This window comes from Oreochromis niloticus, linkage group LG13 (genome assembly GCF_001858045.2).
Source record: "Oreochromis niloticus isolate F11D_XX linkage group LG13, O_niloticus_UMD_NMBU, whole genome shotgun sequence".
Classification (NCBI taxonomy): Eukaryota; Metazoa; Chordata; class Actinopteri; order Cichliformes; family Cichlidae; genus Oreochromis; species Oreochromis niloticus.
In genome coordinates this window covers 7,221,280-7,248,213 of record NC_031978.2, presented here as the reverse complement: position 1 = coordinate 7,248,213, position 26,934 = coordinate 7,221,280, and the positions used below count along the sequence as shown (strand labels likewise).

At 40.1% G+C, this 26,934-nt stretch overlaps 1 protein-coding gene across 2 annotated transcripts in view; it reads right to left on the bottom strand.

Annotated features, from left to right (window-relative positions):
* LOC100710372 (contactin-associated protein-like 4) overlaps positions 1 to 26,934 on the bottom strand; it is an 80,614-nt gene that overhangs the window by 9,634 nt on the left and 44,046 nt on the right. For both annotated transcript variants that reach the window (XM_025897766.1, XM_025897765.1), the window contains exons 6-19: positions 25,923 to 26,098; positions 25,663 to 25,788; positions 23,333 to 23,600; positions 22,492 to 22,641; positions 22,133 to 22,304; positions 17,567 to 17,673; positions 15,497 to 15,616; positions 15,107 to 15,307; positions 14,314 to 14,476; positions 13,918 to 14,045; positions 13,609 to 13,779; positions 9,538 to 9,756; positions 7,469 to 7,708; positions 5,015 to 5,254 (exon numbers count right to left, since the gene is read on the bottom strand). In XM_025897766.1, coding sequence (XP_025753551.1) covers positions 5,015 to 5,254; positions 7,469 to 7,708; positions 9,538 to 9,756; positions 13,609 to 13,779; positions 13,918 to 14,045; positions 14,314 to 14,476; positions 15,107 to 15,307; positions 15,497 to 15,616; positions 17,567 to 17,673; positions 22,133 to 22,304; positions 22,492 to 22,641; positions 23,333 to 23,600; positions 25,663 to 25,788; positions 25,923 to 26,098 — 2,481 coding nt within the window. The remainder of the gene's footprint in view (positions 1 to 5,014; positions 5,255 to 7,468; positions 7,709 to 9,537; positions 9,757 to 13,608; positions 13,780 to 13,917; positions 14,046 to 14,313; positions 14,477 to 15,106; positions 15,308 to 15,496; positions 15,617 to 17,566; positions 17,674 to 22,132; positions 22,305 to 22,491; positions 22,642 to 23,332; positions 23,601 to 25,662; positions 25,789 to 25,922; positions 26,099 to 26,934) is intronic.

Here is a 26,934-nt window from a genome sequence, read left to right as displayed (position 1 = left end):
CCTCATTACATAATCATTAATATATTAAAGAATATATTAATTCAAAAGATCTAGCTCTTCAAGGGTATTAGCGACTGAACAATGATCCAAAAAATATCCCAAAATAATTCAGTATTTGGAAAAGCCAGGCTCTCTACAGCATGAAGTATTTAGATTTTCCTCACACCTTTTTTAAATGAATAATGACTGATCACCACTGGTTGTAGGAAAATGTGTTGCTGATCAGGCCTTTCTCAAAAGTACATTTTCCGTCATCCACTGCAAATTTAAACACATTATGTTTACTCCTATTAATATCGGCATATCTTTAATATTAATTTGGTCATGAGAACAACGACAGGGGAGGTTAAGAGTTAAGGGAGACAAAGTGAGAGCAGCAGAAAAAAATGGGGCGAAAAAGAAACCTGTTCCAAGTTTCAAATCATGCATTATTCATATTTTCAGCTCTGCTAATAATTTTTTTTTTAACAATTTAATACTTTTAACACCCGTTTGGCTTTTGAACTGTGCTTATTAAAGGTGAAGAAACAGCAGTGAGCCAAAGGCAGTTATAAAGTGTGTTCACACTGTAATGACCACGATTAACAAGTCAGGGGAGGTGATTGCCGAGCTGAAAGACTGAAATTACTCCACAGACAGAGTTTGTCAGCCAGCTTTAAGCTTGTAGGCGGTAAAAAGTTAACAAATACTGAAGTTGAAAGGTTCAGCCATCACTAACAGCACCAGGTGCCAGAAGTATAAAACTCTAGAGATTCACAACTAAAACTGTGTGGAAAAAAGCAGAAATTTGCATGCACATTGTTTTTGTTCAGTCTATTAGAAATATATTATCTGTATGTGCCTGAGGCTAATTTCCGCCCTTATCGTCATCCGCAAATGGATGTAGAGACTCCCTAAAAAAAGCCTATAAAATGCTGTCTAAAACACATTTTCCTGTAGAAATACCAATTCAAGTGCGGAAAAGGCATTTCCATGCTTTTACTAGATGGGTCTAAACTAGAATAAGTCTGTTTACAGACAGTCAAATTCACTCTTTCACTTTTACAGCTTTCAGGTAGCTAAAATATCCCACGAATGAATCACAAATTTCAGTGCACCTGTTACCTCTTATGTACTTGAATGAATAACAGGTATGAAATAAGAGGTATTAATGCTCTCATTTCAGCAGTCTGATATTAGATGGTTGAACGTGAAGGTGGAGCCTCACTGATTTAACAACTGGTTTCACAAATTATAAGCGTAAAAGTGGAAACATGGCTTATAAATGGAATTTCAGTCAGACAAGCCCCTTTCTTCTAACGGTTTTAATGTAAGAAAAAAGTATAATTATGGTAAATTATGTAATGATACCACCACATTCAAGCTGTATTCAGTATAATTTTCACTACTGTAGCTTCTGAATGCAATGCTTTAAGCTCTAAAATCTTCAGCAGCAGCGACAGAAAAACCTGCAGGATTTTCAAAACCTGTGTTCACTCACAGCTGTTAGCCTACAAGACAACATTAGCTTCATAACAGAACATTGAATATTAGTAAGATAAATTTCACGAGCTGACTTTTCCACTAAAATTCAAATACAGTGCAAAGCATGTTAACAGTCCCAGAATCATCTCAATGTGTGTGGTGTGGGCTAAAACTGCCAAAAGGATGAAGCTGATGACATTTTCTGTCAAAGAACAGATCCAATTATAGTTTAATCCAACTCTTCAAAGCAGCGCTTTTAATCTTTTCAATCTGGTGTACTCACATAAGCCCTTTGAATTGGACCCAAATCACATTGTATTCAACCCTATTGGATCTGATCGATGTTCAGCTTATCAATTCTCAAATCCAGTCTCAACTGTCCATACTGCTTGCTCACTGTTACCCACTACTTTAACAGCTACGAGGCTATTGACCATAATTTTTAGTCACTTTTTTTGTTCCCATTGTTAACATGCTTGTCTATATTTTCTATTGTTATTTAAAGTGTTAATCTATACTGTTAGTAAACCATTTAACTGATGGCCAGATTTTTAGCTCCTCATTTACAACTCTTTTTGGATAGTTTTAACTAATTTTTAACTGTAGCGGACAATTTTAAGATTTTGATCTTTGTGTTAAGTTGTTAAGCTGAATCGAGGACTCCATAGCAACATGTTTTGCCTTTATATAATCTTTTAATACATTTAATACATTTAACAACTTTAACTGGTTTTAATAACATGATTTTCAATAACCATTACCTTTCTATACACAAGCTGTACATTGTAGAAAAAAAAGAGAATTAATGAGCAAGAGTGGTTCCATATACTCTAAAGCTTGTTAGAGTATTTATTACTAATTCTTAATTCTGATCTTCAGCTAGACAAGTTAAAAACATTAGCACATAATTCACAAGAAAATCTGAACATTGAGATTATTATGAATAATATTCTCAGTCTCGTGTTTCCTGGTTTCCTGTTGAGACGCAGGTTATCCAGTTAAACATAACAATACACGCATAATGTACCCGAATTAAAACCTTTCACTTAGGGCTATTTGGACAGCTATGCCACTTCAATATTTATATAGATTAAATATTATTAAAAATAAAAAAAATCACATGTCAACAGCATTAAATGAAGACAAAGACAAAATAACTCAGGCATAGCTGAAATCAGAAGCTTACAAATGAGGCACACCGCAAGAGGGAGAATGCAACAAAGGACAAAAGTAACTGACAAAAGCAAGATGAGGGCAGAGTGGAGATACCTGGGGCACAGAGCTGAGCAAAATCTAACTAATGGCACAGGGGGAGTCAAACTGAACAGAATGCATATGGGACAAGAGACTACCAAAATAAAACAGGAACTCACTAACACAAGACTGTGTTAGTGAGTTCAGAGACAAGACTGGAAAGACAGAATAGGAATATCAAAATGGGCCTAATCAACCTAATAACTAGGCAATCTGAGAATTAATGGCACAGAAAACAGGAATCATCATAAGACCAGGTAACATAAATAATTCAGAATATAGAACCAAAATACAAGATTATTAAAAATACAAAACCAGAAACCCCCCAAATCCTAGAAACTCAAAACCCTAGGTCCAAGACCCAGGGACTATGACAGTGTGTCCTGGATCAACCTATGAGGTCTCCACCTGTTAGCTCCCCTCGGATGTGCCTAAGTCAGATACTCGAATCACCCCAACTAGCTCCTCAAGGATTAGTACTTCTACTTTAAGCTGTCCTGGATGACCAAGCTCCTCACTTTAGCTCTAAAGCTGAGTCCCAGCACCCTGTAGAGAAAGCTCATTTCTGCTACTTGTATCTGTGATCTTATTCTTTCCATCTCTACTCACAGCTCATGGCCATAGCTGAGGGAAGAAACATAGATTGACCAGTAAATTATCAGCTTTGACTTCACACCCGCCTCTCTTTACAACAGCAGAGTAATGCACCATCCACTCTTCCATCCTTCATGAACAAGACCCGAAAATATTGATTGGTGTAAATTGTAATGGTGCATAGACTGGTGTTCATGTAATAATTTTTAGCCTTACTGACCATTTAAAGCACTTTCACACTAAAATGCCATTTTACAAACCTTTATATCGTACTTTTTTCTAGAACGTTTCGACATGCAGACAAGAGGAGACAGGGACCAACTTTACCTTCTGAGCCCGAGTGCCCCAGTGTTAGGCTTTGGTTACAAAGACCAAAACATGGTGGTAGATTGTTTATTTATTGGCTTGATCATCTTTTTCATTGACAATCAGAAAAGTGCTGAATTTCAGCAGACGTATCCTTAATTTAGACATGCGATGAAACATAATCTTCCTGTTTAAAACTACAGCAAAGATAAAAATGTTACACAGGCGCAGTAACAGCACAGCAGCAGCGACACATCAACCAAGCTGCTCGCAGTCTTGGCACAGACTCTTTTCACCAGAAAAGGCTTGTCCAAGAGTTTTAATGGGGTGCTTCAGTTTATTGTCGTGTCATGTTGACTACCTGATCACCATGGCAACTGTGTGACCTGCTGGTCATCAGCTTCCTCCTGGGTTATTAAAGCAGCCAATTCGCAGTCTATTTACAGCTAATTTAGGTGGTATCCCACTTTCAATAGGTCTATCAGCCTTCTTTGTCCTTTCCAACTCAGATGGGCCCCTCTTGTCTCTTTTCTGGCTGAACTCACGGAGAGTTGATTAAACACAGAAGTGAACAGGAATAGAGAAGAGGAGAACTTGATGATAGGAAAAAGAAGGTGAGCGAGGGCAGGAAGACTCATTGTATTAGAAAATAAGAAGGATGACAAACGGAGAAGAACTGAAGTTATGGACGAGGCCTTCATTGTCTGAATTCTTGATTTTGATGTCATTCACTATTACATGCCTATTACAGAAACACCAATAAATAGCTTTAGAAATCCATTTAAATCTGTTATTTTGATAAGACTGAAAAAACAACTTTTCATTTTATGTAACACTCATCACTTTTTTAGGTATACCTGTTCAACTGCTCACTAAGGCAAATACGCAATCAGCCAATCACATGACAGCAACATGGAGGCCCATTGACCATGACCATGTCTACATTTTGATTAAATTGAGCATTAAAACAGAGAAGGAAAGAGATTTAAATGACTTTGAATGAGAAGCAGGTGATTTACTGGGATTTTCCCCATACACTCATCTCTAGGATTTACAGAGACAGTCTAAACAAGAGTAAATACTGAAAACATCTGGTTTATGTCAGAGGAGAATGGACAGACTGACTGAGCTGATAGTAAGGCAACAGTAACGCAAATAACAACTCAAACCCTGAATCATATGGGCTACAGCAGCAGACGACCATACTGGGTGCCACTCCTGTGAACTAAGAACAGGAAACTGATGCTACAATTTTTGCCTTATGCTACTACACCACTGTTACAGCTTATAAATATAAGCAACAAAAGGTCATGGTTATTTTATAAAGGCCAAGTCAAAGTATTTGATGCAAGAACACTTTCCTTATTAAAAATACAGAGCCGATCTCAGTGCTCACCTGGCTTGCTGAGCAGCACAGCAAAGTACTCTCTGTGGTAGGAGCTGACGTACAGGAGCAGAGCAGGACTCTGGCTGGTCCTGAAGCTCAGGGACACGTTTTCTGCTTTTAGGGTTATGTCAGAGTAGATGGAGGAGGGAAAGGAGCTGCTGGCGCTGCTGCTCCTGTTCAGCTCGTTCACCATCTGCTCCTTGAAGGCATAGGTGACTGATGTTTCTGACTTGAAGCTGGCTGAAACCTCTGTAGGGAGGAAGTCGATAAATTGAATTACATACATAGAAGTTACAGCAGTTTGCAGTAGTTGTGGCGGGCATTATATTTTAATATGTAGATGATTAATTTACAAGCTGTGAAAGATTTTACTTGAGCTTTTAGATTTTAGCTAGTAGTTCTTCTTCCTCACATCAAGGATTTCTTTACCATTTCATGCGCATTATACCTGATAAATAAGCCCCAGAAACATTATCCCAGTTGTGTCATTTCACTGAACCACATCATTCTGCAGATACTGTATAGTATGATTTACATGGCTATAAATACTATGTCTTCATACTGACAACTAATCTCACAAGAGACAATATCAATGATTCATATATTTAAATTTGCTGTGCCTCTGTTTCATTGACAACACCTAATTAGTGAGCTGGTGAAAAGGCAGCCACAGGAAACCAGCTGACAGGTGAAAAAAAAACAAACAATAACAAATCTGGCTCTCTAATTATAACAGAGTCGGATGTCAGAGTTATGATTTCCACTGTAGATAAAAATGCAGAGTTCCAACAAGCAACGCAGCTGGGATTGTTAATAACTGAATATACATAAAGCTGTGTTACTGTGCTGATGTGATGACTCAATATTTCTCTGATAACTTAAATAAATAGAAGTATGGGTACGCACTAGTGTTATGACAGAATCTCTCCATCAGGATGCCCAGCAGGGGTTTCTTTACTGACAGTTTTCGGAAAATGAAACATTTGTCAGAAATGTTCTGTTGAAAATCTGCACAAAGCTTCTGGTTTCCATTTTAAAATCCTCCTCTTCTTTTGGCTTCTTTAAGAAGTCAACATAACTGATCTTCCTCTCTCACCACATCAATACGTCTCCCCTTTGGCTCTTATCTTTTCCTCCTGCCTGGGCTGGCTTTAGTCCTGCCATTAAGGTTGCAAGCTTTTGCACTCTCAGTGCCGGTACCAAGCCAAAATTAATGAGAAGCATTTTGGCTTCGATTTGAAGGCAGATGCCACATCAAATACACCTGCATGCAGCAGTGTTGGTCAGCAGCAGTACTGATCCTTTTCCATCACAGTTTAAAAAGGATTTGAGTAGATTTTAAAACTTAGTTTTGCCTTTCAGAATGAAGACACAAGTGATAGTACACTACATCTCAGTCACACTAAACCAAAAATAGGACAGCAACCTGCTAAAGGAAAAACTGGTAGCTTTCAGGTGATAGAAAAGGTAGCTGGTAAGCTTGCATCTTGTATGTTCTAACAGTGTTGTTCATTTATTCGTTTTATTTATTTATATTTTCTCTTGATTTTAGGCACTTTATGACCTTGTTTGTATTTTATAAATAAGTTTTACTTGAGTTTTTTCACATTCGCCGACTGATTACAAGTAGTTGCAAATAGTTAATCAGAAGTTGGGCATGTGACACAGCCTCTGGGCGACCACTTTTGATTGCCTTTTGATTGGGAGGCAACCTGTCTCCTATCGCTGTCCAGCTTGCACTGATTGCAATCACTCTCAAACGGTTTGGTAAAGGTTAGCAAATAATTCCTGTCTAATTCATAAATACAAACAGAAAGGCCAACATGTCACAGTCAATTACAGTAGTGTCGATAAGTGCACCTCGTGTGTGATGCATCTCTTAATCTTTATCTTTAAAACTACTATTTCAAAGGCAAAAACAGCACACGTTTATTGCACATTATAGCAATACGTTTGGTTGTACTTTGGTCTCCAACACTGGTTGCCGTACATCTACATGTACAAACCAAACCTCTCAGCTAATCCCTGAGTATATACAGTAGAGTATATCTCCAAAGGTTGTCCACAGGATTAGGAATGTGTTGTGTGGAGTGTGCCCCAGCACGGCTGTGTGTGACCTCACTTATATATGACATTACTGTATAAGTGTTTTATTTATAGGCCATCCAGGTGCTGCACTGTAGCGCATGTGAAGGTGTTTTTGTTGGAGGTCAGCAACTACAGTTGCTCAAGAGATGCTGCCTGGGTTTTTAAAAATTTCAAAAGATATAAACACTCGTTCCTGTGTTAATTTGGATTATGTGACTTTTGATAGAGGAAGAAGAAGAAGAAGAACTGCACAAATGCTAAAGTGACCGAAGGCTACATATTATTAAACCCTAAATTTAACCTTTTAAGTGATTTTTAATGTAAGTTTCAATTTGACATTATGCATATTTGAGCTTGAAGACCAAGTCTCTGTACCTTTGTTGCAAAAAGGTCCAGTGTAAGCGGATGAGCTGCAGTCGCAGGAGAAGCTGGTGGGTCTCTCCACACAGCGACCCTGATTCTGGCACAGCGAGCCGTAGCTGCTACAATGGCCTGGGCATCCTGCCTGAACCCCAGGGGTGATCTTTGCTCTCTCCTCCAGGTCCAGAGTGACACCATTCAACTGCAGAGAGCGGATGCAACCTCGAAAGCCCTTCTGCCTTGAAGCTGTGCCTCCTGAACACACAGGAGACACAGAGAACAGACAAAATTCATTACAGAGTATGCTTTTTTTTCCTATTTTATTCTACTTATGTTTCTGTGCAAACCACCAAAATGGATACAACATGAGATAATATAATCCCAGTCATGTTTAAACATTTAACAGTTGCCTGGAGAACAAGTTAAAAATTGCAGGTTTGTCCAAGACCCAAAATATATTTAAAACACAGTGGCATAAATCACAAATCCTTACGTTTGAGAAACAGTTGCCATAAAACTAATCTAGCAATTAGCAAAATACTGTTCTTGCACATGCGGAAAGGTTCCCTTCTTGAAAGCTGGTGTATCTATTACTAATTAAAAAAAGAAAACACCTTTTCTAACTGTGGCAGTCTGTGGGAACATTTTTTAGCCACCTGGTCTTAGGTTGTCTAGGATTTACCTGATGAATAGGTGAAAAAGAGATGCAACATTTAGACATTTGGAACTAACAAAGTCATGAATGTAACTGAATGTTACTCTATTTTAACCAGTTTATTTTTCTATATTTATCATTCACAGTGAAATAAAAGTGCTGCAGGACCATGGAACTTAGGAGACATATTTGAAATGTTTGCAGTGCTTTATCTTTCTAGATGTAATTTATCTTAATCTAAAACACTACCCATATGATTTTTATGTATTCATACTGTACAGACACGCATGAATGACAAACAATCTGTGTTATCAAATTCTTAAGCAAAACTGACTGATCTGATTCTATTATTAATGGCAGAACATACTCTGCACCTCCAAGAAAAAAAGACTTGTCATCGGTTTCATACTGAATTTTTAAATTGAAGCACAGTGAAACCCAAACTGGCAGGTGAAAAATTCAAGAAATTGACATTTCACTGTCTGTGGCTCTGCTCACCCAGCACCAAGCTGATTGTTGTTATCTAGAAAGTTAGCGAGCTGCCAATCGCTCTGACAGTCTGCTTGTCCTGTCTGGTTGGCTGACAGTGACAGGAAAATATTTTTTTTCCTTCCAGGGCAGAATTTAAACTCAAAAAGTTATTGTTTTCTAAGTTCTCACATCACAACCTCCAGCTGTCCTCAGAGTTCACGCTCTGCAACATTATAATTGTCTCAGACTGCCAAACTGGCAATCTCAAGACTGTTATGATGAGATAAACAGTTTCCCATGGCTGCAGAGTTGATGAGGTTTGTATCAGGGCCAAGAGTTTCATCAGGACCTGTCAGGAAATGACTACCTTAACTAATGGACTGAGTTCAAACACTCCACCAAGGTTACTGCAAGGACACTGACCACAAAAATGTGACTTTTTTCTACACATCCCCAGGGAATTTCTATCACTTTGTGGGGATTTTCTATTAGTCTATTAAGCTTATATCGAAGTAAGGTTTAGAAACAAGAACTGCTTTACTGTAGACTTGTTTAAACCGGTCAGCGGCAACGCGGATCAATAAACAGACAATGCAATATGTTCTTTGTGCACTATGAGGGAAGTGTGGAGTCATGTGGAAGATTATATATTCTGTGACGAGAATGGAAATCCACCAACCTCCCAGGGGGTCAACGAAAATGTACCCTATAAGCACAGAGCGGTTTTGTGTGTAAAAATAAGGGACACAGTGGAAAAAGGAAACAAAGCGAGCAGAAAACTGACGATTTGAAAAAGTTTAGAAATAAAAGGAGAAAAACATCTGACAGCTTCAACTACATGCCTGGGCTGAAATGAAAGAAATCTTAATCTCTAATCATAATTACATGAGTACAAACCAAATGTCGTATTGTTTTAGTTGGGATCTAAAAAGAAAGCAGTGTTGAATTGATTGCACACCTATAAATAACTGGCTGTTCAGCTGCAGGTGGATGTGCCCATCAGCCGGCGCCTCCTGCGTGACAGCAGGAAGCTCGTCGAGGCGAAGCGACGCCTCTTTAACGTTTCGCTCGGCTTGAATGCGATGCCACCTGTTGTCATTCAGCGGTGATCCAGCTTTCACCGAAACCTCCAATGGACCATTACCCACGTCAAAGGAGAAGAGGACCTCATTGGAGGCTGCATCAGAGAGGAAAGAAAAAGAGGACTTATTTTAGAACACGTAAGAAGCCGCTTTTGTGTCTCCTGTACCTTCCTGCAGCTTGTTTGATACTTGTTGCCCTGTACACAGGGCAGCTCACACACAAAGATGTGCTCATTATTTGCATGATTAAACTGACTAAGCTTTTGTTTGTCTAACCTCTAACTAATTAATGGTGGGTAACAAATGTAAAGGAAAAAATATTATCCTATTAATGTATTGAGCTATTACATGCCAAAAGAAGACCTTCGCTGCATCTTGGTATTGATTCTCTGCAGAAACTCAAATAGACTTTCAGGTGGCTTGAGTTCTGATGACTGCAAAGACCATAGCATATGATTCAAATCATTTTCTAACATCATATGGATGGGAGCATTTCCACCTTGGAGGAGACCGCTTTGTTCAGTGGTAATTCTAGACTCTCAGGCCCCAGGCAACAATTCACAGGAGGCCTCTGCAATCAGCGTTTATCATAGTTATGTTATAACAATTTTGACACCATCTAAAAACATTGTGAATATTGGTTAGGGGCCATGATTTGTGCAAATGCTATTTATTACAGTATGTCCCTCAGGCTCAAAGATTGCATTCAGTCGGTAACCAGAATGATTTGAGTCAGGCGGGGTCAGGTCAAGTCAGCTCTCTCCTACTGTCACTGCAAATTATGAGCATTGCCACTGCTAAAGCTTAAAGTTTGGCAGCCCACTGGGGGCCCACACTGGCTTGGGGCCCCAAGCAGTTTCCTGGTGGTGTCTCTGACTCGGGCAGGTTAAAGGTGATCAACTCAAAGCCATTTTGTATTGATTTACAATAACCTTTCAAACTGAAGAGACAGGTAGACACAAACCATGCAAGTAAAACACTATCCACAGCTTAACAGAGCCACTGCACCCACTTACTGCAGGGTCGGATGTTTAGCCGTTTCCTTTAATTTGTCATCTGTCTGTCATATTTATTTATTTTCCCCCAGAAAATAGAAAGAAAGGACACGGAGCAACATTTTCATAGCCAAATCTGATCACATCAATCTGTTTGCATGCCAGGAATTATTACCAGTAGAGCATGTTCCTTTGTTTTGAACACCAGAAACTTTGTGTTGTTTTATAGTGGAACCACAAAGGATCTTTTATCTTGCTAAACTCTTTCTTGTTTTCCCCTTTTACTTGTCAGCATGCTCACTCTGAAGTCCTCATTCTCTGTAAGAACTACAGTACACCATCTGTGGAAGAAAGATGAGGAACAGAGGCAGCTGACACACAAGCACCACTGGAACTCTGACGAGAAAAAACATTTTCAGGCTGAAGTAATGTATCACCTAAGTGATGCAAACACAACCTGACACCAAGCAGCTCATAAGCATGTCACATAAAACTGCTGACAACTTTGGAAGATAAAAATGAAGTACTGTAGTTGTGACAACCAGCTAGAAAGTTAAAGCACTAGTTTGTTTTCACAGAAACAAGCTAATATAAAGGTATTGATGTAGAGTCAATGTCCATCCATCTTCTTCGGCAGCAGCCTAAACAGAAAAGCCCAGACCTCACTCTCCCTGACCACCTTCTCCAGCTTGTCTGGGGAAACACCAAGGTGTTTCCAGGCCAGCCAAGAGATATAATCTCTCCAGCGTGTCCTGGGTCTGCCTCGGGGCCTCCTCCAGGTGGGATATGCCTCACCAAGGAGGCGCCCAGGAGGCATCCTTGTCAGATGCCCGAACCACCTCAACTGGCTCCTTACAGTGTGGAGCGGCTACTCTGAGCCCCTCCAGGATGACTGAACTCCTCACTCTAAGGGAGAGGCCAGCACCCAGGGCAGCCCTGGTGGAGTCCACACCCACCAGAATGAGTCTGACTTATTGGTAGCTATGTGGACCAAGCTCTTGCAAAGAATGGGGCAGACACCCCCTACTCCAGAAGTACGTCCCATGCACCCTCAAATTTCCATTAAAAGGTAAAGAGCTGGTCCAGTGTTCTGCAACCTTGGACGACAACTCCTGAATCTGATGTTCGATAAACAGATGGACTCTCTTTTCCAGCACCCTGGCACAGCTTTCCTGGGGAGGTTGAGCCTGTGATTCCCATATAGTTGGAACACACCCTTTGGTCTCCACCATCCTGGTCTGCCAATCCAGAGGTACCGCCCCTGATCTCGATGCAACATTGTAGAGCTGTGTCAACCAAGACAGCCCTATAACATCCAGAGTCTTTAGGAACTCAGGACGAACCTCATCCTGGGGAAGTTCTTTTACTACTTAAGTAATATAAAGAAATATATCACGTAAGTAGTAAAAGAATCAGTCTTGTACAAGCAATTCATGGTGTTCACAGAAGTAGAAATTATATCAAAAATATATATGCTGTAAATGTCTGCCATTTTAAAATTCTTTTCAGGGTTTGCTTTTAAGGAGTGTCAGGCAGGTAGGAAAGCAGGAAAGAGGATATTTGAAAAGATCCTTATTCTTTTCTCTTCTTTTCCTCAATTCTGAGTTCCCATGCTACCAAAATCAGTTTGTTCTTATTTCTGTCATCATTCCCTTGGCCAAATAACCTCCTTGTCCACCTTCTATTAGCCCGTTAGTCTCTAATCCCTTTTCTGGATGTTCAGAGAGCAGCATTCCACATCTCAGTTCAATGCTAGCTCTCCCTCTTCCTGTATTCTATCTTCAGCAGGACAGGCTCTCCTTTATTGCTTTGTTGCTGTCATCATTTTTATTACTCAAGCTCTAATTATCCTCACTGAAATATGTTGCATGTTGAACTGAGTTGCTTAGTCTGGAAAAAAAATGAAACGAATAAAATAAGAGAATATAAAAAAGGAAAGAAAGTAACAGTACCTCCACACCACAGATACTGTCTTGCTTACAGTGCAACAGTTGTAGCTTTATGGCAAAATACTGATAAAGCACTGAATCATGTGTCAGATCTGATAGCTAGCCTTAAACATATATAGTTACATGGACTTCTTTTTAAGGTAAAACCAGCTACAGCTGTAGATTCGTTTTCTTTTGCAATCACATGAAGTGAAGCACCTCATCAAGAAAGGAACAAAGAAGAAAGCAACAATAGCACACACGTCAGTGTTTGAACTGGAGCAATCCAGTCAAGCTGAACTACAATAGTAAATAGACTTGTAAGTATATAGACTTGCATTTATACAGCTCCTTTGTAGTTTTACTCACCACTCAAAGCACTTTTTACTATACAAGGCAATTCAAGCATAGATTCATACACCACTTTATTCTGTACACTTTATCAATAACACTACACACACAGTCGATACACTGGGGGTTCAGTAGTTTGCCCGAGGATACTTCGACCATGAGATCCATGATCAAACCACACGCTTTCTGATTACTGGACAGGCTGCTCTACCTCCTGATCTATAGCTGCACATCATATGTCTCAGTTCAAGTTCACATCAGCTAATGACACAGACCATGCGGGGATGTATGTGGGGACTTCCACCAGCAGATATAAATGACTGCAGGTGGGTCAAATGTTTCTTTTACATGGTAGTTCAGGTCAGCACTGCTATGAAGTGTTTTAAGTAGAGTGATAGAGAGCTACACGCTCCGGTGGTTATAAAAGAAATGCACTGCAGCCGGCTGCAACAACAACATCAAAAACTACAATGCTGTGATTTCCCAGAGGAGGAGAAATAAATGGCAGTGCTGCTGTAAAGTATTTCTTTTGAAGGGTTGATGGACACCATCACCTCCGGCTGAGTTAAAACCACATGAAACTTTAACTCGGAGGACGATCCTTCCTGCTCAGTTTGTACTCACATCTAAGTGAAGTCTAGATTAGACATCTCACCAGAGAGGCTTTACTCACAGTTGAGTTCAATCCGAATGAAGTCTTTGATGCCCAGGTTTTCCAGGAAGACACCAGATGATGAAGTGGTTTTAAACAGGAAGGAGATGTCGGCACTCAGCTCTCCATGTAATGTAGGAAAGTGGAGGTATGATGTCTCCTTGTCAAAAAATGCAGCATTCCAAACATTTTCTGCAAAATGCATGAAAGCATTTTAAACATGAAGCATGGTTCAGGAATGAGTTTACAACTCTGACATGACACACGGGCATCATTTTAAAAACATGTATAAAGTGACAAAGTGACATTGGCACTCTAATTTCGACTTACTGTCTCCATGACAACGGAGAGGTCCCACCTTGTAGGTGCTTTCGGAGCCATGTCTCTGGATATCACCCAGCACCAGAGATCTAACCGGGAGTGTCTCCTTATGGGTCAACAGGCCTGAGTCATTAGTCCTAAAAAATAAGGAGCAGAATTTTTTATTAAAAACAAACTCCAAACCAGAGGAGGGAAAGACATATCTATCTTTAGCATAAAATGTGATTCACTGTAAAGGATAATACATGTTGTTGATTTATGCTCTTGCAGCTGCCACACCTACTTGCAAAAATCTGCTTCACTGGCAGCAAATTTAGTAACTTATAAATGCAGTGAGGCTATGAGCTATTTTTATAGCGGAACACGTCACACTATAATTTTTTTTGATATGAGTGAATACAGTACCATTCATTGCTGTCAGCATCACAGTTGCAGTGATATCTGGAGTCCACACAGTTATCCTGCAGACTGCAGGCACATTGCTGGCTTCCTGGCGGAGCTCCGCCCCAGTGAGTGTGCATTTGTCCCACACCTGGGCCTCCTACCCACCAGCTGAGTGGAGAGCCCTCTGAAACACACAGACATATCACTTATATCAAGTGACCGATCCCCAGATGGTAGCTATGTTTCTATAATGGGACACATTTTTGTAGACTATTGCAATCAATAAAAAAAGAAACACAAAAAGAAAAAGACATGGCTATACTGAATGATTTTATACCACTTAACAACTATATGGTAGTAAATTAAGTCAAAAGGTCCATCCATTAATTCTCTTCCACTTATCCTTTTTTAGGGTCGCGGGGGACGCTGGAGCCTATTCCAGCTGTCATAGGCCGAGAGGTGGGGTACACCCTGGCCTGATGGTGGAATTGAACTCAGGACCTTCTTGCTGTGCAGCAACAGTGCTAACCACAGTGACCCGTGCTGCCTTAAATCAAAAGGTCCTACCTTTGCTGGCTGCCAAAGGTAAAACAGACATTCTGTTGATCACATCTCTAATTATAAAAAACAATTAATTATTATTAAAAAACAGAAACCTGTTATCATGCAATGTGTTACACAATACACACTATGCAAGAGTCTTAACTATTGTCTTGAAGTACCCATGCTTGGTCCAAAATAACTTCAACTGCCTGTTTAAACTGGATCACAACAATACATAAATGTGGTGTTAAAGACCATCCAAGGTCTTTACCTGGTGAGGTGAGTAGGCGTGACTTCCTGCAGTGGTAAGCAATTTCCTGTTCGCAGTGCTCTGATAGGCTTATGATTGCTGCTAGCTGCTCCTCATCAGATGCATATTCAAAATGCACTACATGTTGATTCACTTCTGGTGACGGCTGGACTCTCGTTAGGTCTGTGTTGTTGTGGTGGATCACCATCCATGTGTTATCCTCTGGTGCAATGAAAGACGAATAAGGGAAAGCATGCATTTGTAATTTTTAATTTTCACCTATATGTGTATTTGTATGTTATGTTCTGCAGGACTGAAAGACGGAAAATAAGGCACGATGAAAAAGAGAGAGGAAGAGATTGTGCGCCAGGCATGTTGACGCGTGTGTGTTTTGATGTGTGTATCAGCTACCTGTCATGTTGCAGTATAACAGCTGTGGCTTGATGGGTCCGCTGCTGTCCACATCAATGTAATAATACCCCGAAATGTTGCCTTTGTGTTTGTAAGCCTCGCAGGACTGCTCGTATATTGCTGAGGAGAGAGAGACATCCTCATCATCATCACTGCAGACAAGTTTGTTTTTCTGTCTATGCAACTGCACAGCGGTTGCTCACTTCGTTTTTCAACATCTGGTCTTGTTCAACATATTGCAAGTAACTTAAGATTTTTTTCACAATGTAGATGCAGAGGGACCAACTCTTCTCCACTGGATTATCTGTTTAGCTACATTTTAGTGAGTATATTATTGTTCCCATTTAATACACTCATCACTTTAATAGGTGCACCTGTGCAACTGCTGGTTAATGCATATGTTAAATTACTTCATCATATGGTTCCAACTCAATGCATGTAAGCATGTAGACATGGTCAAAACAATCTCATAAAGTTAACTATATACTATATAGATCAACAGCCCACTTACTATTTAATTTAATGCACTAGTATTTTTTAATTTATGGAGAACATTATAACTGAGAATAAATGTGATTTAACTGACTTTGAACATGACATGATTGTTGGCGATAGAGGGCTGATCTGAGTATTTCAGAAACTGATGATTTTCCCACACAACCTTCTCTAGGGTTTAGAGAGAATGGTCTGAAAATGAGAAAATATCCAGTGAGCAGTAGTTCTCTGGGTGAAAATGACTTGATGATTCCAGAGGTCAGACAAGAAAGGCCAGGCTGCTTTGAGCTGATAGGAAGTTACCAGTAGAGCTAAGGCATTCAGAGGTGCATGTCACATCTTGACGCAGATGGGCTACAGCAGCAGAAGACCACACTGGGTGCCACTGAGGAAGAACAGGAAACTGAGGCTACAATTCACAGCTCGCCAAGACTGGACAATAGAAGACTGAGAATCATCAGACTAGAGAACATTTTTTCAAGTCCAACCAGGGACAAGAAAGGTCCACCTAATGGTTGCGAGTGTATCTATCTATATATCTTCAAGGTTTATTGAATAAAGTTTATGCCATATATCTGATTTAATTTTCCTGGTCTTTTTTAAAACTCTTATATTAGTGCAAAGCAACAAAAAAATGAATCATTGCCTAATAATTGTAATTATTATATTTATTATATTAATATGAATTATAATTGTACTTTACTCTGTTTATACTGGTCAAATTAATGAAAACAAATGGAAACCTCAATAAAAGATGAAGATATATTCTCTAAACCCAAATCTATGTGCACAGGTTGGTGTACTTTGATTAACAAAAGTTATTCAGCAGCAGATGAATAGATGTGGATATGATATCTTGTGTTCTTGTGCTTGCTTGAAACCACTTGAAAGCAGGGAATAAAGCACACTGTGAATGGGTGAATGTAGTGAATGGGTGTAAAGAGCAATTTGAGTGCCCAGTTACAAGAGTGCTACATAAAGCTCTATACAAGCACTAGTCCATTTACCATTTAATTTAATGCACTAGAAACTTGTAATTACCACTTATGGTTTACAGAGGCTGCTGTTGCCCCTGCTGAACAAAGACTGCATAGCCATGCTTGAAGTCCTGTAAAATATCCAGTGATTTTCACTTTTGTTAGATGGTTGAAAAAGAGCACTTTACAAAGCCCTTAAAAGAAGAAAAAAATAGCAACGCTTTTGCAAAGGAAATTCATTAATTTGCTCAAAAGAAGCACATGTTACATGCTCGTCTTAGAAACTGCTTCGTGGTTTAAATTGAAGTGCTTATAAAGGATGTATTTTCCAATAGAGTTGCGTATCATTTCTTTCGTTATTTCTTGTGTGACCTCTAAGTCACTCTGTCTTTGTGCTAAGAGTTATCCCATGAGTGCTTACAATCATGACTGCTGGAAAGAAGCTAGATCTCTGCTTGACCTTCTGCCACAAAAATGTCTGAAGGGAAATGAAGTTAAAGCAGCAGGCTGTCTAATTAACGGAAACTCCCAAACATGAGTTGAAATACAGATCTGTGACCTTTGAACGACACCACTCAAAAAAGCATCATGGCCTTACAGCTGTGACAGGTGGCTCCGCTGTACCCGGTCCCAGAGCAGTTACAGTGGAAGGTGCTCCATGACTGACTGCAGCTGCCTCCATGTTCACAGTGGCTGGGGGAACATCTGAGAGAGAAACAGGAAAGAAAGCACACATCTCCATATCTATGTAACACTGTTGCAGGGGAAGTACTTAATGAACAGCTTTATGACACACATCATTCTGTGTTATTGGTCTTCAGCTTAATGCATCAGTTATTCAGTGAGGCAATTGCTTTAAAATACCCCATCGTCATGAGAGAACAGTGCAAGTAGCTCTCGATGCCCAGTTTGGTGGAGAAAGGGAGAGGAGAGAATGCATCAGTTCTGGGGTCTTATTAAAACTTGTTTGCTTAGTCTCAAAAACAATAAAGGCAACTGAAGACAAAGGATGGGTACTCCGGCTTCCTCCCACAGTCCAAAGACATGCAGTTTGTGGGGATAGGTTAATTGAAAAACCTAAATTGCCCATAGGTGTGAATGCGGTAGTGAATGTGAGTGCGAATGGTTGTCTGTCCCTGTGTGTTAGCCCTGCGACAGACTGGCGACCTGTACAGGGTGTACCCTGCCTCTCATCCTATAACAGCTGGAATAGGCTCCAGCACCCCCCGCGACCCTGAAAAGGATAAGCGGAAGCGAATGGATGGATGGATGGATGAAGGATTTCATAAATCTATTTATAATAAAGTTCACTAGCTGGGCCCACATCCTCATTTTAGGTTTGACAGCACTTTAGTAGGTAAAGGTGAATGGTTTGGACATGAATTGAGCTGTGGTCTGGGGAAGGCCTCAAAAGGGACTGGCGAGATCCCCAAGTACTAAATAGAAGTGAAGAAGTTAAAGAATTGAAAAGGAGAGGGAAGGTGGGGCAAGTAAACGAGAATGAACAGCTTGGTGAACTGGGGGAACATATATAGATGAGAACCAGAAGGAGCGTGTTAGGAGTGGTGGGCCCGCTCCTGAAATTCAGATATTTATCTCCAATAAGTAGTAATGTGTAATACATTACTTATTTTGAGTAACGACCCCACTCACTCAAAACAAAGTCTAATGGGCAGCCAAACAAGAATCAAAAATAGGGGAATTCATGGATGAGAAAGAATAGCTAGTGACACAAGGGGTGTGGTTAAATAATCCATATAATTACTTTCTGACCTCTTTTCCTAATCTTTTTTCCTGGGCTTAGATGGAAATGGTCATGCAGTCAAGGAAAGATGTGACAGAGGACTACAAAGGACTTGCTGTGCATTAAGAATGTTAATATCTGTTCATAAGATGGACTACAAAATAAGTATCTTACCGTTACTCTGTTATTTTAAACTTTTCACCTCAACATAAAAATATATTGTAATTGCATTACAAAAGTTGGAATTTTAAAGATAACATATAGGTTTTCCTGCTGGAAAGTAGTCCAACTCAATTACTCCTCCTTGGTTTGGAGTTTTGTGACCAAAGTTAAATTCACTTTGGTCACTTACCACATCTGACTCAAAGTGAAAATTAATTCATCATCATTTTCAAGGCATTAGTAAAGAAAACTGAACTATAGTGAACTTTAAACACACTTTGATCAATTAGCACATAAACTTGATTTAGAGAGCTCATATATAGTTCTACGCTCTTCATGCAGTGGAACATCTGGACAAGAAGCAGATTTTATTACAGCAGCTGCACCAGCTGTGAGTTTGACAGCCTGTTGTTAAAAATTCAAAACATACCAGCAGGTTATGCACATGGAAAACAGATTTATTATTAATATTTACATAATGTGTGCCACTTTGCTTGTTAAGTTGATATTTTTAATAAATGGTTGGATGGCGCCTCATTTTGACATCTGGGATGGGATGATCTCCTTTCCTCACATAAAAGATGGTCAATAAAGACAGTGGAAAAACAAACCTATACACACAGAGAAACACAAAAAACCCAACTTATATAAAAATCTAAAACAACAAATATATTACAAAACCCAGTGACAGGTGGAGGGGTTGGAACATTAGGCAGCAAAGCAGAGTGGTGCCAGTTATACTGAAATAGACCACTAAATTAGAAGGTTGGGTTTGCTATTTGTATGTGCAGGTGTGTGTATGACACACATAACACGCCTATGCCAATACCTCAGCTTCTGTGACAATTTCCTTTACATAAATGGTACCTTTTTAAAAATAACCACCCAGGACGCAAATCATTATTCACTAAGAGTCTATGAAAGCCAACTGCTGGCTAAACCTTGTTCTTATCCACTGTTATGTTTCCTTAAAAAGTCCGGGGGGTATATAAACTAAAACAGACAAGCCACCAATTCCATCAAAATAGAGGAGAACACAGTAAAACTGTAAGTTTGTTGCCAAACAAAAGAGTAAGTCAAAAAGACAAAATGATGCAAGCACCCTACTCTCCACTGAGTGGGAGGAAGCGGTGCCAAACACAGCTCACAGGCTCTCAGGGCTGGAGCGTCCCCCTCCTGGTCTTTAATACTGTGGCCTAATTGCTGAGTAAAATCAGCTGCACAGGAAGGTGGCACTTAAGGCCAGAGGGCGAGTAAGACACCCTCATATAGGATAAATCACAACAGGCCCTGCTTGTGCTGTATGGGCCTCACAAATTAAATGCTGGAAAACCAGATTAATCATCCACAAGAATTGATGTTTAAAGTCAGCACAACAATCACAAAACCTTCTATTTATGGCTGCAAACAGAACCATCAGTATGCTGAGCAAATGCCACCTCAAGTTGCTAAAATATTTCACGCCTTTTAATGTGAGTGTGTGTTAAATAAAGTAATTGGACCTAATGCATCATGATTTTACTTGGATGAGGCATAGGCAGCTGCAAGCATGAGAGTCAAGCCTGGCCTAAGTGGAAAATATAGGATTATGAGATTTAAAGGAAATTTGCAGATTTACAGTACACAGTTGTATATGTGAAGAATAATACATCACTGGACAAAAGTACCTGAATTTTTACAGCAATTCATGTCAAAATTACACACCATAGAACAAGTCTGAGAAAACTGTGCTGCTGTTAACTTTTTCCTCCTCAGTCTTCCCATGTAAAACATGGAAAACAGCAAAGCGGATGACTGGAGGAAAAGAAGCGGAACATCAGAAACAGTGAGAGGAAAGGAAGAACATGGAGAGAAAGGAAAGGGGAACTCAAGTTTAGGGGTGTGTTGAAGAAGAGGAATGAGCAACAAAGGGAACGAAGGTTGGATGAATAGAGCAGTGAATGAGTACGTAAATATATTTGGAAGGGGAAATGAGGTCAGCAAATTGTGACTGCGGTGAGTGAAAAAGAAGGGGAGGGAGAGCAGCATGTATTTTTAATCTTTGAGTCAGGGGGAAATTTGCTGTTAGAAAAAGACTTACTCAGCAGCCCTGTCAGATGGTAAAGTTTGTTTTTTTAACACCCAATTTCTTTGCTTCTTTTCTTCTCAAAGTAAGTTGGCATGAAGCCAGGTGCAGCACTCCGTATTTCCTCCACCACTTTAAATATTTGCATTTATCATTCTTTTTTATGCATTTTTCAATCAAACCAGAGAGTCCACTGATATGTTTGGTATACATATGATCAATCAAGCACCACTTATTTCAACAAAGTGTGCTGTGGGTTGGAGGTGAGGGGTTGGAGAACTGTAAATCAATTTTTCAAGTTGACATTTTATTGAAACAAAAGCTGCTCTGTGGGTAATATGTGTGCCATTTACCAGTGGGCTCTAATGATTTGGAAAAAGGTCTAATGTCATGTTCTGAGAGCAATGTGTTATTGCTCACACACAGCACAACATTAAACTCACACGGTGGAGCTTGACTTGACATTTTCTGCAGTATGGAAAGAGAAAATAGACATATTAGTGGCCGCAGTTGCTCGACTATTTTATGATATGGAAATCCCAGAAATATCGATTCTGTCAGACGGTAAAAAAGGATTTTTCAGCTACAGCATTTTAGTCCCCAGCATGTATGCATACACGGTGCTGGTGTCCTTATAAAATGTTATACTGTCAATACAAAGCACAGCACCAGATGCAGAGCACAGCCACGCAGATAACCACTGGAGGAGCAGGAATGAAGAGGCAGCAATCAGGAAACTTGGAAAAAAGTTTATTCAGCACGCTGCTGAACGCTAACTGCTTCGGTGTGTGTATGTGAACTCCTCCTGGTTTATTTTCCTCATACCAGTTGAAACAGAGACAAGCTACATGAAAAATTATGACGTTTTCTTAGCCAGAACATATTTCGGGAAACATTGACACCATATTGCGTTTGTATCATATTCACTGTTGCCTAATAATCCACATGTGACCCCATTTCACAAAAAGGCTTCAGACGGAGATTAAGAAGGTTTACAAAGGAAGCGTGACAACAAAATCAAACATTTTAACGCCAGTGAATCCTCTTTTCTGACAATCCCCGTTAATACAACAAATGCATTACATAGAATAATATGTTTCTTTTCCTGGACAAATGGAGAGACAGACAAAAGCAATACCCAATACACAGCATTTACGTAAATCAGTGTCGCAAACGGCCCCTTTAGGTCTTACCTGTCAATAATGCCACACATATCGATTTGCAGGTGACTGTAGTTTCCGATCAGCCTCTGCTGCACCTTGATCAGGTCCAATGGCCGGTTGTCCACAGTCAGTAGACGCATGCAGCCCTGGAAAGCTTTGAAGGGGTTCAAACACTCCTGGCTATTTTCTTCAGTGGGACAACCTAAACAGAAGAGAAAACATCAATCAGTAAATGAAACACAGGAGAAATCACGCACCTCAACACAACTGTTGTTGTGATTTGGCGTTATATAAATAAAATTAAACTGAATGCATTGTGATGCAAGATTAGATTATATAGACAAAGATGAATGATGATGCATGTGTTTTATTGTTCATTTCTCGCTTACCGCCAAAGAATATATGACCTCCTGTGGTAATTAAAAATGAGGGGCTTGCGTGAGCACTGGCTCCTTCATCACCATCCACTGTGATGGTCAGACGTCCTCCTGCTGATATCAAGTCCACAGAGTGCCACTGACCATCATTCAGAGCTGAACCTGAAGAGCCACACATATATGTCTAAGTGTTTTTATTTTGATATCATTATCAATTCTAATTCATTGTAAATGGAAAAAATAGAAGATGGTTCTTGCTCGGGAATCTTTAATTGTATGATATTACAACTATTTTAACATAAGAACTCCTGACAATGCTAGAAGAATAATTTGCGCTTTCTCAAATGTCTCATAGCCTATAACAGGACATAGTTTCATTCAGTTCTATTCTCACTGCTGGAAATAGTTTCTATTATGAAGGGGTGACACGTGGAAAAATCATGCAAGCATGCAGAAAGAAGAATACCTAAAAAATACCTGTGTAATTCTCACATTTGAACACTCAGCCATCAAACAGACTTCATACTACAGACTAATCATGGTTCAGTTTGGACATCTGATGTTCGGGAGTCAGTTTCAACTACAAAAATGTCTTTTTGGAGCTGGTCAGGATTTTGTATCTTGACCAGTAAATTTGGATGTGAGTCCAAATCGTCAGACTGACAGCTCAGCTCACTGCCTTCCAGTGTTTTGGGCTCAAAACAGAAATTTTAAATCACCATTTTTGATACTGAATTTCTAACATTAAGCTCCTATTTCACATTACGGCTTTAAATTAGTCCAGTTAGTAAGTGCAGGCAGGATGGAGGCACCTGAGAAAGAGTTTAATATGATTTTGAGGCGTCAGACTGACCTGCGTTGAGCTCCAGGGGTGCCCTGCCAGACTTGTGGATCTGTAAATGTGTTCTGGCTTTGCTCAGGTAAAGCCAGACTCTGCCTTCTCGATTTGGGAGTTCAAAGGTCAGGAGCAGCCCGGCCTTGTTCCATGTCCGAAACTGAAGCCCCACTGAGATACCCAGTGAAGATTGATCTATCCTTCTTGGTAACCGAAGGAAACTCTGGGGGCCGGTGAACGTCATGGCAACAAAAACGGGTTCAGAACATGAAAAGGTCACATTGCCCTGAGACAGATGGAGAAGAGAAGAGGAGACAGGAGAAGATATGAATAGAGAGAAATGAGTATAGAAAATAATCATGTCTGAATATAAATTAGTTCCAAGGCTGTCTAGTGCTACCCAAATACACAAAGATGTCATCAGCAAGCCTCCTTAAAAAAGCATAGAGCATTACCATGATGATTATAGCCAGGCTTAATATAAGCACAGGCAGATCTTAGTGAAGACCAATGTCAGCCAAAAGATTTCTAAGGTCACACCAGGGAGCAGAAGTTTGGAGATGCAAAAACAGATAGCGAGAGAGTGAGATGCAGGCTTATAGTTTCGAGAAGTGGTAATTGCAGTAAATCCACCGCTGGGGCAGCAACTGTGATACATTCCATTCCGCGTCCTCCAATGGGAATACTGGGTTTCTATTTTCAGTTCAGCACAGAGCACACTGACACTTGATCAAATCTAAAAGCTCTTTGTGGGGTAGTTAAAGCAATAAAGAGTAATGCAGACTGAAGAGGTGAAAGCTATAGATGGTCAGTATTCTTGTACATATTGCTGTAGCTTGAGGAGATCTAAAAGCCATGCATACATTTTCATGTGCACAAACACACACACACACAAACAAACAAGGTTAATTGGTGAATTTAAATTGACTGCAGATGTGGACGCAAGGTAAATAAAACAAGTAAAGTGCTGCATAAATATATGTGATGAGGCACGTGGTGACCTGCAGGCATAAGTACTTTGAGTGGTCACTAAAGACTTGAACGGCACTATATAAATGCCAGTGTGTTCCCTTATGTGTTGCATTTGTAGTTTTCCACAGTTTTTACTAAAATATTTGTTTTTTTACCCAACTTCATCATTTCAACATCCATTAAAATTGTCTCTACAAAGTGTGTTTGTAGTCAGTTTCAGCATCCATGCTCATTATAAACAAATATTCCACATTATGAATAGTTAGAGATTTGTGTAGATAGCAGAAGGGCCTCCAGAATTAATGAGAACATCTTATTAAAAAAAGAAAGTCAAACTTTCCTCTAAAAAACAGGACAAGAAAAATGAGATACACTATGCGCCCATGCTGTCAATATGTATATAGCACAGACATAAACGTAAGATCACTCTGCTAGTAATGAGTCTAGGAGGTGGATGCCATCCAGACAAACAGGACTGGCAAGTTGGAAGATGATACTGCCCTCACAGAAGGAGAGAGACTCAAAAGCTATCAGTGTATCAACATCTGGAACTCCACAGTGCTGCCGCGTCAAACTTTAAAGTTTAAATCTCACGGTGTGAAATCAGTGACATTCAAAAGCAGCTGCATAAAAAATCCTACAGATCCACTGGCCAGGTAAGATCATCATAAAACCATTACCAAGCATCACCAAAGAAGCTCTAACATGCAATGAAGGGAAGAGAAAGAAAGGACAGTCAAGAAACACCTGGACAGAGACCTCCAGGCAAACATCAAGAGGACAGACCTTACCTGGAGTTTAGATTGACTAGATGTTGGTCTGAGGTGTCATTTTTATTATAACAGATGCCTGACAGAAAATATTGTGACATTATTTTTACATCCGCCCCTTTAAGAATTATTTATTTGTTTATTCGGTTGTCAGTAACTATCGTGGGGCGATCGTGGCTCAAGAGTTGGCTGTTCGACTTGTAATCGGAAGGTTGCCGGTTCGAGCCCTGGCTCCGACAGCCATTGTCATTGTGTCCTTGGGCAAGACACTTCACCCGTTGCCTACTGGTGGTGGTCAGAGGGCCCGGTGACGCCAGTGTCCGGCAGCCTCGCCTCTGTCAGTGCGCCCCAGGGCGGCTGTGGCTACAATGTAGCTTGCCATCACCAGTGTGTGAGTGTGTGAATGGGTGAATGACTGAATGTGTAAAGCGCTTTGGGGTCCTTATAGGGACCAAGTAAAGCGCTATACAGATACAGGCCATTCTTCTAAAGTTTAAATTGAGTACTTTAACTTATAACTAGGTAGTTCTACTTTGACTCATTGCTACACATTGTGAAACATACACAAAATAGCTTTTTCAGCAGCAACACTATGAGCAAGTTTACCTTCACTGTAACCCGCTGGTCTTTTTGTTTAGCGAGGTCTACCAGGTTCAGGCCATTGTAAACTGGGTTTTCCAAACAGCCATAGAATGACCTATAGCTGAAGCCCTGCTGTGCTCCCAGTATCATCTGTACAGGAGACAGAGCACACAAACAAGCAGATACAATAAAATACAGTAAAACTAAATATCTGCAGCTGTGAGGTGGGTGTCTTTCTGCCATCTGTCTTTTCATGAGTTATCATCCTATCCTCAGATACATACCTGATCATGGTCCCAATGTGCAAATGTTGGTGAGATGTGCACCCACTCTGTGCTTTTGTCCACTGTGAGCTTGAGGTGATTGCTGTGATGCTCCACTGCAACGTGATGCCAGTGCTGGTCGTCTAGCAGGCTGCCCAGAGTCACAAGATACCGGATGTCAGGAGAAAAACTTTTTCCTGGAGCGTGGGAGGAAGACGAAGAATGACACGATCATGTAGTAACAGCGGTTAAAAGAGAGAAAGCTTGAATCTTAAAACCTTTTTCTTTACCGATGGCGATAAGTATTACATCACTGACTTTTCTTTCTGGAGGCTGTCAGGATCTTTTCCATGTAGAAACTGTTTATTTTAATTCTTTTTTCCTCCAAATGATTTCTGCAGTGAAAGAATTTGACTCTGACATATTTATTTCTAACCGCACAGCAGGAGCTATCACTTCTCCTCCTCCTCCTCTCTGGAAATGAAGTTTCAAATTTCTCATCAACTTGAACTCCCCGCTGTTTTCTAGGTCTCTGAAGTGGTGCCACGGTGTCACAGTTTTCTGCCAGGGTTCATATCTTGGAAACAAAACCAAGGCTAGGTCTACATTTCAGAAAGAACCAGAAAACGCAGATGGCAAAACATTCAGTAATTAACACTAAATGGGGTAGAGAAAAAGAGAAAGAGAGGTAGATGGGTATAAAAAAATGACCAGTGAAATGCTTCTGATTCTTTCTACTCCCCAAAGTGTCAGCAGAGTGAAGCACTTTCACTGAGTGATGGGGGAGCTAAATGCACTCTGTCATTAAATATGAATTAGATATTGTTTGAAAGGAGACTACTTTGTCTGTGTGGGGAAAGAAAGAATGAGTGAATGAGAAAGGGAGACAGACTGGGGCCAAGTTCACTGTGTTCAGTCATCAATCATAATTGATCTGTCAAACAGATAGTTGGCACAAAAGAGGGAGAGACCTGAGAAAGAGATGGGAGTAGTCATCACTGATCAGCAGACTGATGTCTGCACCGGACAAGGA